The 15061-nt window shown below is 35.3% G+C and overlaps 2 protein-coding genes across 6 annotated transcripts in view; both read right to left on the bottom strand.

Moving 5' to 3' along the window:
- The window catches only part of LOC132905357 (uncharacterized), a 35221-nt gene extending 27560 nt beyond the window's left edge, over nt 1-7661 (bottom strand). Inside the window, exons 1-3 of one of the 5 annotated variants that reach the window (XM_060956566.1) lie at nt 7263-7661; nt 6639-6806; nt 4898-6042 (exon numbers count right to left, since the gene is read on the bottom strand). In XM_060956566.1, the coding sequence (XP_060812549.1) occupies nt 4898-5853 (956 nt within the window). In that variant the 5' untranslated portion in view covers nt 5854-6042; nt 6639-6806; nt 7263-7661. The other 4 variants (XM_060956565.1, XM_060956567.1, XM_060956564.1 and 1 more) reach the window with 4 other exon arrangements.
- Nucleotides 7662-8772: 1111 nt separating this feature from the next.
- The window catches only part of LOC132905363 (myb-like protein X), a 38519-nt gene continuing 32230 nt past the window's right edge, over nt 8773-15061 (bottom strand). Inside the window, exon 3 of the mRNA XM_060956574.1 lies at nt 8773-14644. Within this exon, the coding sequence (XP_060812557.1) occupies nt 14431-14644 (214 nt within the window). The 3' untranslated portion in view covers nt 8773-14430. The remainder of the gene's footprint in view (nt 14645-15061) is intronic.

The raw sequence follows: 15061 nt of genomic DNA, 5'->3' as shown, positions 1-15061 counted from the left end.
AGACTATATTGCTTGACTTCGACCTTTCTACGCCTGCACAGGTCAAAATTTGGACGGGGTGGGCATTCAACGTCGAAGGTTCATAAAATGTGACGAAACTATAGACTTCAATTGTAAATGACCTTTAGTACTGTTCAAAGGTCCACGCTTTTGTTAATCTTGTTTCTCGCTCTCGCACTAACGGATCAAGGAGATTGGTAATATTTCAAGAAAATTTGTAAGTCAATTTGTAAAAAAATTTGTAAGATTTGAAGAAAAATGAATATGAGATTGAAAGCAGAAATCGTATACCGATAATGGTATTCGTTATTACAACTTTAACGTCAATATATAGGATTGAAATAATAAGGCAGAATTATACCTCGACATTAACTAAAGTCTACCATATAAATCAGTCAAAATCCGTTTACTGACATGTTTTTCTAATGAGTCAGACATGTGGTACGTTTATTAGTATTATTAAGTACGTCTTATTCAGAATATTGTCAGTTCTTTGGACATACCACTTGTAAAATTCTTTTGTATCAATAAGAGAAAGAGGAAAAGTCTTATCCCTTCAAGACAAAGCATTTTCATGGTTTCAGGTATAAACTATTTAAGGTCGCACAATAAATCTGAATCAGCAAATGTCATATACCGACACCTAGGAAATTCTAAGAAAGATCCGTTGTACTAACAAAGAAGGGATTTCAATAGCTGAGTAGATTCTAGATTTCGTCCATACTAGAATAAACTCTAAAAAGTACAAACTTTACCACGGATAAGTGTAAATTGTTTTCCGTTGTTAAGCTGGCATTGGTACGCTTGCCCGAAGAACCTTAAACAGCTGAGACCACGAACCACCGTTCTGTCTATCAGAAAATAGCAAGAACGAAGAAACGCGTTTCTTATCTGACAGAATATCTTACAGATTATTATTGATTTTAATTAAAATTTTAATTGCCTCTTCTAAAAATTGCTCATCATGGAAGAAAAAGAAAAAGAAAAAAGGAAAAGGAAAAGAAGATCAGGAAACATTTTCACGCTGGTTTCATTGCCATCGAGCGCCTATAGAACTTGGAAAATATTTTCAAGAAATTATCCATATCCTTCTAAAGAAATTAACGTATACAAGCAGAAATTCCCTTGCTTTAAGGATGAACGTTGTTTGATCACCTAAATAATTCCTAGTGCCATTCTGTACCACTAGAAGGTACTCGAAATAGCAACCATTTTTCTCCGTGAAAATTCCCGTTCACCTTTCAGTCTAACGAGACACGTCCGCCCTCCGGTGCACCGTCATAAAGGAACAATGCGCAAGAGCATGGTTGAAAGAGGGCGAGGGTTCGCATGCTCTCGCCTCCAGAAAACCGCGTGTTCCAAGTTGGTAAGGCCGAGGTAGCGGCACACGGTCACCAAAAATACCCACGAAGGATACGCAATATCCGTGAGCGTGCTGTGGCACGGGATCGCGGGCGTATGTACGCTTGCGTATATACGCCTACGTTAAGAGAGGAACGCACGCATACGCGCGCACACCGATAAGGAAGTGCGTCAGTGGATGATTGGAAAGACGGAGTAAAGCGAGACACAACGAACGAACGAGTGCGTGCATATCGACGCAGTCGCAAGGATCGCCGTCAGCCGACATCTGGCCGTGCGGTCCTTCGCCCGAGGGACCGAGGGACAAAGAAGACCTTCCCCTTTTCTTAGGGGCCTTGGGCTGGATTATATCGTGGTCTCTCGCTCGCACGCACACCACCGTCTATCTGGTACCAGAGTAGCCTGGAGTGGTGGCTCGACGCCGCTGGTCTGCAGGCAGGCACACGTAACGACCCCACCGGTACCGTTTCTATGGTACCGTTCGCAGGGATTAACGCCCCTCCCGCTCGTAGACCGTTCCACTTCCATCCGGGCTGCGGGGTGAGACCAGCCTTGGCCTGGGACCAGACACCAAGGTACGCGTTCTTTCCAACCGATAGACGAGCAAACGGTCTCTGCATGTAATTAATGCAACGCGATTCGCTGCCAGACACGTCACCTTTTTAATCACGGTCTATCGTGTATCCGAGGGACGAGATGTCGTTCAAGGTCACGCTTTGGTACACGCTAGGTAAACCAGTTAAGATTCGAATCGATTTCGATATTTCGATATATGGGTATAAGGGGAAAGGAAAGAGAAAGAAGAAGAATAGCTCAGGTAGTTTTTATGTCCTTGAAGGGACTTTAGAGTCGATTTTAAGGTCGAGGCTAATGTTTAGCTTTCCTGCTAGAGACCATAGCCGATAACGGGAATACTTTTTAATAACGTGGAAGAGAAATGTAGGAACGCAATAAAATTTTGTAAATTATTTCGGTAATAAACGGTAACTGTACATTAGAGGGAACATGTCAAAATTATTCTTACAACGACGATTATTCTTGTATAGAATAAGTCCTCGTAACGACCACCGGACCAGCAACCAAGAGGATATAAAAGCTTTTGCAAAGGTGAAGGTTGCTTTACGGTTGTTTGAAAAACTTATACAAAAGTTCCTGGTCGTAACTCAAAACAAACTTGTTTCGGTAATTATGAAAAGTTGTGATTTTATTCCTTCCATGAAAATATTCGATGCTTACGTTAACTATTGTGTTATTCGTTGGATAAAACGAAACTTCAAAAGGAAACTTGATCATTCAGGAAATTATTCAAGCGAAACTGGATAACACCATAAATATGCGTTTCATTTTCAATTGTTTGCAGGAGAGTAAGATAGAGGAAAATAAAATATTATGGAGAATCTTCTTTTTTATTTCCATTACGTTTGCACCACTATATCTTTATTACGTACGTATAGCATTATTAATATGCATACCTAGAGGAGATCATAAATTGATCTACTACCCTTACCGAGCAACATCGATAACGCTACCGTAAGAGTTGTAAATAGAAATGGTAGCGCAGAAGATTGTCATCACTGGTGTTATGACCTTCGTATTAGACTCGTTTAATCTTTATGTAACGCAACTAACTCATACATCCACGACAGATCGCGTAATTTAATAAATTCCATGTTTCTTAAAAATCTGATTGCTCGTATAAACTTCCTTTTGCCTTGCGATAAGAATTAATATAACTATTATACGTTTCTCGTTGACGCAGTTACATGTTACTACCATGTTCGCTGGTATTTCTTAACGAAAAAACGAAACCGATGTAGGTAGTATGCTCGTATGATAAATATAAAAGTTTTTTTTAAACCAGATATCGAATATTTAGATACGATAGATATGATTACAAATTTCCAGTTACATTTATTTATCGATTATACCGATAGTTCTACGTAGCAAAAGTTGGTTTCTTCCATCTCTAAGAGAATACGTATATGAAAGTTTCATAACTAATTTGAAACTATGAAACTTTTTTCAAAAGCTAATTTGAGTCATTTCATATAATGTGTCAAGTATTACATGCGCCATTTAAAAAAATGTCCGGTTGATAAGCGAAATACGAAGAGGTGGTTCATGCTCCACCGCGAGATTTCCGAGTAACCAATCAATTCGAGGAAGTACAATTCCGAGCGCAAGAGGTTAACGACCAAACTCGATCGTCACTCTTTTCGTGTGTTTCTTGTTGCAACGATACGAAATATTCGAAGACCTATCGGTATTATCTCGCGTGTAAATTGCACCGCGTATTGGTAAATAGTGAATATTAGTAAGTATTGTTAAATATTTTCGAGTAAGAAAGAATAAGCAACGTAGTTACGCGTTAAAAAAAACTTGTTTAAGCATATAAAGCAATTCCAAATGAAAAGAAAAAGACAAAGGGGAAAGATTGTTTGTTCTACATAGGAGGTAAGCGAGAAAAGATGGAGAAAGCGGCAGAACAGTCATCCTGTTATCGACACTACCGCGTTGCTTATCGTTCTATGGTCAATATTTCTTTCCCCGTTTTTTTTTCTCTTTCTCTTTCCCACTTCTCCGATTCCACATCGTTAGCGCGCGTTTGCGCGCTCGTCAATGCTTCTCTTATCCCGACTTTATCGGCCGATAACGCCAATCTTGGACAGCATCGGCGATTACGGCGAAAAAAGGAAGTAGAGCGACGCTGTGGAAGCGCTTTCCGCCGATCGAATTTGTCGGTGGCGAGTGAGCGGCCGTTCTCCATGCCGGAGAACGTGCACGGTAACGACCGCAACCTCGTTACAAAGACGATTCTACGCGCGGTGTCTCGATTCCTCATTGCGATGTGTTCCTTTCGAAATACACGCGTGCATACATACGCGCGCGCACGCTTCTTCGTGCCATTGCGGACCAGCGAAATAACGTCATGAACCAAACGATTTTGTAATTGGAACGTTGATCAGCATCCGACGACATTGAGCGACGACGAGGTCCGATGGAATTTGATAACGCGAACCGTAATGACGTCCGTGTAATGAAAACGTACGTTTCGAAATAGGGAAACAATAATCTTTAACTATTGATAATGATCGTTCAGAGAAGACGTTATCGCTTCATTTGATAGATTTATTCTTCTTTTAAAGCAAGGTAAAATAGACGGAACGAAATAAGAAAACACTTTAGTTATTTGATATCCTGATATTTTACAGAAAAATAAATTAGAAAAAAAATTGTGCGTCCCTTCTGCATCAATCGATAAACCCAGAACTTTCAAAAATTAAATTTATACGCGTAAAGCTGTTAAAATCACGAAATATTTTGGTTGAGCAATCTCATTCAATCGAAAATATTACATTTATTTGATTTACCCTATCACAGATCAACGACAATAAATCCCTTTTTTTTGCAAAATGTAATAAGAATGTAGTGAGAATCTTTATTTTGAATTAATATCTAAGATTTCTTATTCTAAATAATTTCTTAAAGTATGAATTAATGTTATAAAAAATAGAATGCTTAAAATTTTACTCACCATTTGATACTTTTTTTGATGATGTTGCTAACGATTCTCTGAGATTTTCTACTGGGTAAATTAAGAACATCGTTGCTTTTCTTCTTTCTGGTTCTCTTCTCTTTTACATTCTTCTTCTCTTGTTGAGCATCATTAATAAGGGTCTCTTCCTCGTCTTCAACTAATTCTTCGGCTTTAGCAGAATTCTGAACCCATTCTGCTACATGAACCTCAACCTTTTGATCAGTCGATAACGCAGATTCTGCTCTGAGTTCTTCTTCATTGATAAGTTCACTAACAGTTGTAGGAGGACCTACTATTCCAACTTCCATATGTTCAATCTCTATGGATTGCTTAGTATCAGAATTTCTCCTGGACGATACAGATTCATTTATTATAAGAATATCTGTATCATCGTTTGTAGTTTCTACTACATCTTCTTTCTTTGACTCTCTGTCTGTCTGTTTTTTAGTTTCTTCATTAACATTTTTATTTTCTTGCTTCAAATTTTTAGCTTCCGCAGCAAATTGTCGGACCTCTGTTGAACCTAAATTTTCATGTACTACTTTTAATATTTCATTCAGTGTCTCCTCTTCTTCAGAAATAGTATTTTTAATATCTTTAACTTTTAAAGACAAATTTTCTATTTGTTTAGAGTTCTCCTCGTTATCCATTTCTTTTAGTCTTGCATTCATTGTTACATTTTTTTTCGTATGTTTCTCATTTTCAGACATAGTACTTCCAATGTTATTAGAGTTTTCTGAATCTAAACTAGATTCTTGTTTTTTGACATCAACGACAGCAACTATTTTCAAATCGTTTTCATAAGAATCACTTAGCTCTGATTCATTTTTATTAGAAATTTCCTGCATCTCATTATCCTCTACTTTTTTCATGGATGTTGTAGGATCATTTAATACTTCCTCCTTATCTGCAACTTTTATTAAATCCATGTCTTTTATTTTACTCTCTGCCATTTTTTATATTAATTGATTTTAGAGATTCATTTGAAATATTCCAAGTATAAATATTTAAATAATGATGAATTTTTGAGGTATATCAAATTCACTGTTATCATGTTACCATATGAGCATATATCGACAAATTGAACTATGAAGTCTTTCTTTCGAGTAATATATTATCCATTTGTGTGTTTCATTTTTATTCTGTAAAAAATATAATACATTAATTAATTATAACAAGTACTTTAATTAAATAAATAACAAATAATTTACATTTTATATTTTACGAATAATTTTCTCATAACCTCTTCCATCGACCGATGGTAGGTAAAAGCGATTCCTCAAATGAAAATTTACTTTAAAATTTGAGGTTAGAAACGTATAGCATCGTTGAAAACATAGTATCATAAACGTGTAAAGAAACTGCACGATATCAGCGTACTTAGAATATCAATACTCTATAATTATCTCCAATTTTAACTCGTGGTTTGTAATGACGCAAAAGTTTTGAATATTGAGCTATGGTAACATTGAACTTTGTAGTAATTAATCACTGGTGTTTAAGCGAATCCTATTCTGCATAAATGATGTCCCGATATCTATGTCACCATTTCTACTTGCAGAAACGAAATTTTCCGCCAATTTCATGAACGTAAAAATTATAGATTACATGAAAATATCATAGCTTACACAAAGAAAACTGTAGTTTATTTATATGTCATCTTTATCTTGTTTTGCCAACGAAGACTTAGTATTTTGCGTAAAGTTATAAGAGTTGTATCTCAGATATTATAAATTACCTTCTGTTATACGTTTTTCACTTTATGCCGATGAATCCACTTGATATTCACAATATGAAATGCACTTTAGAATAAATCGTGACATTTGTTTGACTCAAAAGTTACTTAATGACACTATCGAGGTATAACATTATTGGGCGACACGTTCATAACCTCACTTATTTCCTCCTTGACAATACGATTACGACAGTGAGCCGAAAATGCACAGGAATGAAAGAATGGCGATCTCGATAAATGGAAATATCGAATACAGGTAATCAGTATTAAAATAGGGAAGAGCAAATAGAGAAGGCACATAAAATACTGCACACTAAAAAGAGTATAAAGTCACAGGGACGTGTCAGTCAACCCTGTTGTATGTATGCCTTTTTCCGTCTTTCTCTCTCTGTTTCAAAGGGTACTCTTATTTTTACATTATGGCTGACGGTCACGAAAACAATCCAATGAAGACAAGATATTAATATTACTTAAAAAGAAGTTTTCACGGTACCGAAGTAAAATGAGAACACGACCCCGTGGTACGTAAGGCTAGTGACCTCTACCTCTTTGAAGTATGCGTTTATGTGTGCATGCATGTATTTCTGTGCGTACGTATAGTAAACCGACGTGCTTAGTCTGATTTACCTAGTATTATACGCGTGTTGTACGTCCACGACTCAAATACTTATACACGATTGTATTTTCTGTTCGGAAGAACATCACGACATAGTTTAAGCCAACCATCGTACATACTGGTATATTTGCGTCGCATTATGTAGCATTTCGTGCCGACTGCATCTTCGCGGATTTTTTTGTTCCGACCAATCAAACGCGTTTACACGTTTCTTTGACAGCGACGCCTTCCGTGGAACGTGAACACGATATCAAATTGTCACAGGACTTGATTCAAGTTAACGATACAATTTTCGTACAAAAAACACCGCAAACGATTCACACGGCAGAAAAATTCTACGTACTCGCGGCACACTATACTCGGACTATTTTTCGTTTGTGACCAAGCCGCGCGCGCGTGTTCCCAACAAAATGGCCGTTCTACGATATAGTGTATATTCTTGTCATTCGCATTTTTTTGCTTCACACTTTTTTCTTTTATATTTAAATATCGTTGTTATTTGTAAATGTATTATAGCGAATACCGGGAAGTATTTTTGAAAATTTATCGTTTAATCTATATTGAAACTAAAAACAATTTAAGATACTAGATAATCAATCTCTTCATAACACGTGTGATAGTGGCGCCAATTTTAAATCTGATAAGATAGAATGCTTGTGTGCACTTTGCTTTAGGAACGTTAATTTTAAAAGTTAGTCTTATTTATTAGAAAAATATTATTTCGAAGCCGAAAACGTATTCTAAATTATTATTAATCCTATTTGTTAAAATTATTTTATTCACCCCGTTATTGTGAAACTATAAAAATACGTCAAAGACACATTTCAACAGATTACGAAAATATTCGTTATATTCGTTATATTACGAAATATTCATTATAAAATATATTGCTAGTTTTTATCAATATTGTATTTATTAAAATTTTTGTAATATCTGCTTTTATCACATATATATGTACCTTTTCCTAGATATGTATGTTCCAATATCTTTCATCGTTTTCTCTATTTAACTTATCCTAATATATTAATAGTTTCTTCGAAATATGGTTCATAAATATATTCATGCATTTATTAAAACGTAAATACTAAAACTCGCAAAATCATTTTACGTATTTTACATATAGTTGTGTAAAATGGATACTATTATCTAAGCATTTCTGATATTTATAGATAAGAAAAGATGGCACGTTTTGCATTAAAAATAAGTTGAAACTGATTATTTGGTCAAGAATTTAATTGGAAATATGTATATGAATGTCTAGTTGCAAGTGAAACAAATTTTATTTTTAGTAACATATTATATTGTTACCTCTTGATATTATATTATTGACAAATATAGCAAATATGCATATTTCTATCATATATAATATATATATATATATATATATATATATATATATATATATATATATATATATATATAGAGAGAGAGAGAGAGAGAGAGAGAGAGAGAGAGAGAGAGAAAGATATATATATAGGTAGAAGGATTATGTGGATATATTTTCAAGTAACGTAAAAGATATTGTATTGGTCTTGTATATTTACAGGTTATTTATGATTTATAATCAATAATGTCATACAATATATATATCAACAAAATAATATTTTAGTCGTTCTTATAAAGCTAATAAAATCTAAAGGCTAAACAGTCAAGGTTGATCTAAAAGTTGGCTTCTCTCTGTACCACAAACCTTTTGTTCATGGTTACCATCGTGTTTGCTACCTAACAATAAATAAACAAACAAGTATAGATCTATACATTCCACGTGCCACGTGGTAGTGAGGGTAGTGTTGATAATTAGTATTGTAAACCACGATCGCAGTGAACACGATGTCGAGCAGTCTCGTTTCAGTCTCAATCTAAATGCTTTTTAATTACAATTAGGCTGTGGATTTTTCTATATTTTTGGGAAATTTGAAATTTCAAACATGCACGTAATGCGTATAATAGGCAAAACCAAAAAATAACCAAATTGTATTTGTTGCGATATTCAGTAGATAAAAGAAATCTTTGTCCAGATTCGATCTTTTAAATTATAGTCATAAAAATACGAATTTGTATAAATCATCACACTCTAATCATAATAGTTCGAATAAAAATATTCAAGATAGTTTTACACGATAGGCAATAAAGATCTTCCACGTATAATTTAAGAAGTTTTCGATTTTCGAGAGTTTTTAATTTCCACTAGAAGAAATACCTTTACGAAAGCTAAGAAGAAAATATTTTTTAACTAGAAAGTACAAACGTCGATAGATTCCTTAAAAGTTAAATTATTTTCCACTTGATTTTCTTCCTACAATAAAACATCCATTAGATTTTATCTGAACTTGAATAGAATCAATCAACCATTCTTTAAAAATTAAACTAATGTTCATTCGCCGAGGCTAAGTTGCACGCAATAAATAAAAAAATATTCGTAAATCTTTTGAAAGATATTCATTAAATATACGTTACATTACTGGATAATCGAATCGTTTCGATGCTTTCGCGAAGAAATAACTATGTATTGCACATTTTATCGAGTATGTTCTTTGCAAACTCGTTAAGAATCTAACATACATATAATATATTGAATTATTTAACACGCTCGTTTGACTTTGCGTGATATAGCACATTTTCCTCATCCATAAATCGTGGAAAGTAAGATTAGCAAAACAGAATGATGTACGGCAACCTGTTAACTGCAGATCGGGAACATGTAATAATCGGACATCGAATGCATCATCTATTTTGGATACGCTCATTAATAGTATACAATTCCGTTTATGAAACCTTGTCTCGTGGAAATGTCGGGCTTTCCTCTTATTATTCCAGTCGCAGCAGAGTTATTCGAATTCTTTTTGACAATGATCGATATTCTCGGTGTTTGCCGTTTTGATATTTGCGAACTCTCTCGCGGACTCTTCTAACGGTTCAATGATATATCATTCGCGCGTTTGATTTGTCTTTTCATTTTTCATTTTTAATTAACCTTATCATTATTCGCGAAACGGATACGAGATGATTTCTTACGAGTTCAGACGAAATATTAACACAGCGTTAAAAACGTAGAACGTTTGAAAGTTAAACACACGAATGTTGTATAATTTCTGTTTAAACGGATTTGAATAATTTCATTATAGCGAATATATTATAGCTTGTCAGGTTCAAGGCAAAGTAGAAATGACGTAGTTGCAATCGATTTTTACTATACATATATAGTCGCTGGTTATACCGTACGTTACGATAGCTTAAATTACAAATTATAATCCTAATTTTGATATTCGTCCTCTGTATGAGAGAGCAATTTGATTCGGTACAGTAATTAGATAATTTTGTTGAAGTATAGTCGTGTACACATTATGCTTTATAATATCGCACGGAATTGTCGTTTAACGTGCCACAATTTGCCCGGTTAACATTTTATCTGAAATATCGTAAATAAAGTAAGAAATTCGCAGGTTCTATTATGCCAAAGTTTGCTTAGTTAATATTTCATCCGACTACCACCGAGCTAAATTATTACCATTTTATGGCTACTCTCCGAGGTATAATCAGAAAATATATCGTATATTCTACTGTATTATAGATCGCAAAGCGTCGACAAATACCGAGAAATATTTAAGGGGTCGTTTTTCGTGCATGCATAGGTACACTCAATCGCGGATATTTTATTACGCGATACATTTGCGTGCCCTATGTGTACGTTACGTAAAATATTTTCTCTACCTAAATCATCTACCTATATACGCTTCTTTCGTGCTTTCTGTTCACCGAAATACATTATCGTTTTCCTTTTTAACTATCGAATAGCACCTGTTTCCGTCATTTCAGACGCTCATACTTAGTCATTTCTTTCCTTTTCCTTCTAATTTTTTGATACCTAGTCGTGATTGTAAGTAACGTGTTAAACGGCTTAATGTCTTGTTTGTTGGAGTCGAGTTTACACACAGAAGTAAAACAAACAAACCATATACACGTACGAACGTTAATTCTTTCGAGCAAAATCTAATTATACTTTGAGATAACAACATAGTCGATAATTACAGGTACTTGCAATCTGTACGAAAAAAGATGATTTGCTTGCAGGAATATAAGATATTCGCAGAAGATTTACTATAATGCTTTAACTTGAAATTTTTAACGCGAAAAATAGGAAAGCGTTGGATACATATTTATTAAATGACAATTAGGTAAGATATGTTTCCGCGTTTAGTTCGTTAATACGATGTAAGATTCTATCTCCTTTTAATGTTTGTAGCTAATGAATAATCTTTTTTTCTTTTTTATTTCTATCACGGTCGGATTCAACTCGTTTCTATTCGCAATTTGAATCTCATAAATTTCAATGCTAATCTATTATCGATTTACAAATATATTTTAAGATCAAGAAATTCTAAATAGGATTATAATTATCGGTTCCTTAAGGAACAATCATATTCTGTCGCTAATTGATCACACAGATTTCTATGATTAACAATGTCTCGTGTATGTGTTTACTCGATCGATATTCATTATCCTTCGTCTTTTCATCTTCCACTTTAACGGTATTTAATTTATGCGTAAATAAATTGTTATCAAGAATATTCCAACGAACTAGTTCACGGGACAATTTAAACCTTAACGGATGTAGACTATAAAAAATTGATTTGACCTAATTAGTTGTAGCTATATTAAGTTCTTCGTGGCCAGCGATACGAAAGCACTGGCTTTATTGATTTTTAAGACCGATACTTTCGAAATGATCCTCTTCTTCATCCGTTATCTTCGTGTTTTAAATAAATATGCATACCGCACGAATTAATATTTCTCGATCGATTCTTCACTCAAATTCTTTCGTAATATTCCTGTTTGTACAGCCGAGATTATCTATGCAGCATATTAATGCCTCTCATTAATTTGCATAAATGCTAACGGCAAGATCAACATATTTTACTTGTTGCATGTAAATTCGACTTAGATACAGGATGAAAACGTTCGTTCGTATCGTATTAGTGTCTCCGTTGATAGGATCGTGAGAAGAGTTCACGATCGCCGTGACGATCCATGCGAAATGATCGAATTAAAAACTATTGCACGTTTCGTCGCTTATGCATATCTTACGTATTATCGCCTACTACTTTGCTCGACAAAATATTCATTTATAGTACGAAATAATTACAACAATGGTCGAGTAACAACAATATCAAAATCAACCGTCGAATCAGTGATAAACAGCGAAACAAAACGCACAACTTAATTTTGGGCGAAACGATTCACCAGATACAGTTCAATAACCCTCTATAACGTCGTATGATATTCGAGTTACATATGCTATATACATATACGTACATAGGTATCTATATATTTAGTGTCTTATTTTATTTACTCGTCGAGATATCATATATTATATGGACGTTCTCATTGCACCGCCATCAAATCATTGATTCATTGTTCATTATTAATTCCGAATTTTCAGTTCAAGATGGGACACTATAATTTTTGTGCCAATATACATACGTATTATAGATCGTAAATTTCCGATTAATTATAGAGGGTGAAAGACGAATTGCGCGTAGATTACGTAATCGTTGTTACGTTGGTTTCGACGACAAAATATAATTCTGGCTATATAACGAAGTTTCTCACGTGGAGATTAACTGATTAAAATGTTAAAACAATAACCAATATCATTGTCACTGACTCGTTGACTAATTAGACGATTAATAAGCCAAATGAGAATTTAAATTAAACAATGTTCGAACGTAGCCGTAATATTTAAATCGCACGAGTAAAAGGGTTATGCGAGTGAACGTGATATTATTCGAAACGAAACAACGATCTCACTGTGTTTTAAAGACAACGCGTATCTTTATACAGCTTTGCCTATAGATACGTATCGTACAGTTCTATCAGAATTCTACGAAATTACATTCATTTATGATACATTGCACTTATTCCTTACACATCACGATGAACACGCGAATTTTATTTACATTCTGCTTCCGATATTCACGCTCGTATTTCTATTAGAATTTTAATATCCTATCGCTTAGCGGTTAAATATCTTTTGCTATTCGCTACAATGGATCCATTTATTTCTTCTAAAGGAACGAACGAGTCATATAACCGTTTTACTATTTCACGAGGACAGAAATCGAGCCTTCGAGCCCAATCCGATACTGCAAATCGAAAAGCGTTATCCATCTTTCGTAAAGGGGAATCACAAACAACAATCTTTCAAACAAAATATCAGGTGCGTGACAGTTTGTAACAAGCAAATTTCTCTCTTAAGAATTAATGAAACAAATTTGAAGGTATCTACGATATGAAAACTTTCGTCTCGTCACGGCGTTCGCGTATTGCACTGTTGCTCTGGTTACTGACGTACTCGTCCGTCTAAAGTACGATGAACTTAAAAGAAGTATCGTTGACGAGAGAACTTGTATTTTCTACCGTGTTTCGTGCGATTAGAAGCTGTTACTCCCTCCCTCGCGCGTCGATCAACGAAATTGTACTTTCAAATATTAACAAAAACGAACGTTCTATAAATAACAGAGGATACGCTAGTTATCGCGTGCAGATTATAGAAAAAAATATTTTCCTAATATTCCTAATATATAAGTGACGAATCTTCGCAACGAACGGAACAATTCTCTACGAAACGAAATTCTATTGACACGACCAACACAATTAACAACTACCATAGAAATATACCGATCGAAGTGAATCTGAAACAAGCATTGCGTTTTTATCGTTAAATGAAAGAAGGAGGGTGTTTCGGCAGAAAGAATCGGAAACTCCACGAAAACGATCACACACGCAAAAGGTCTCTACAAACGGACTCACGACAGAGAGGGAGAGATAGAGAAAGGCTCTCTATGGAGAGGAAATCACGATGAGTGCAGCGGCTCTTTGACGTGATACAAGGGAAATCTGTGCAGCAATGATGATCAAAGCGAAGGTCTTTGAAGAAGAGTATCACGGTGAATAGGTTGTCGAGGATGTTCAACGTCTGTAGGAACGCCGATCGGCCACGTGGAATCTTCTTCCTGTATTTCCGCGTGGGTTTGATGGATCTTCTTCTTCTTCTCTAGCTCGATTTTCGAGAACCGCTAGAGGGATCTGGCGGATGCGTTTCTTCGCTAGCGAGAAGATTCCTCTCTTTTTCTTTTACTAGGACTATTCGGCTTGCGGTCAGGGTCAAGGTCACAGTGGTCAGGACGCTAAAGTAGTCCTATGCCAGGAGGGGTGTTGATGTTGGTGCTGGTGCTGATGTTGTTGCTGGTGCTGGTGATTGTGGTGTTGGTGTTGACTCTGACGTTGCTGTTGATTCTGATTCTGATTCTGTTGCTGATGATTGTGGTGTTGGTGCTGATGCTGATGCTGTGGTTGCTGTTGGTATTGTTGTTGCTGTTGCGGCCTCTTCTGGCTGTGAACCAAAAACAGGACGTACGATTACTTTCACAATGTCGAGTGAATTCTTGCATGGGTATTCGCGACACGTGGGCGTTCGATGACCGTGATTCGACTTGCGACTATTTACCAGCAATGAGCTATGTATGCGCCAGTCCGAGCGAAAATACCGTTTTAATTACGTAATGTTACGAAAACTGGTCGTAGGCGGTTACTTTATGGCTGTTACTTTTTTTCTGCCTCGCGTAATACGTATTTCGATGACAATAAAAATGTAAACACAGCTCTTTTTCAACGGAACAGAGAATAATCGACTTACAGTAACTTGGTAGGCTGTAAACAGTTTTTAGTATAAATCGTTCGACGTTTGAACGATGGTATTAATTCGTGGACGATCAAGGCGTGAAATCGTTTAAAAAATCATTTTGGAATA

This window comes from Bombus pascuorum, chromosome 3 (genome assembly GCF_905332965.1).
Source record: "Bombus pascuorum chromosome 3, iyBomPasc1.1, whole genome shotgun sequence".
Classification (NCBI taxonomy): Eukaryota; Metazoa; Arthropoda; class Insecta; order Hymenoptera; family Apidae; genus Bombus; species Bombus pascuorum.
Note: the sequence above shows the minus strand (reverse complement) of the source record. Positions and strands in the feature narration are given on the sequence as shown.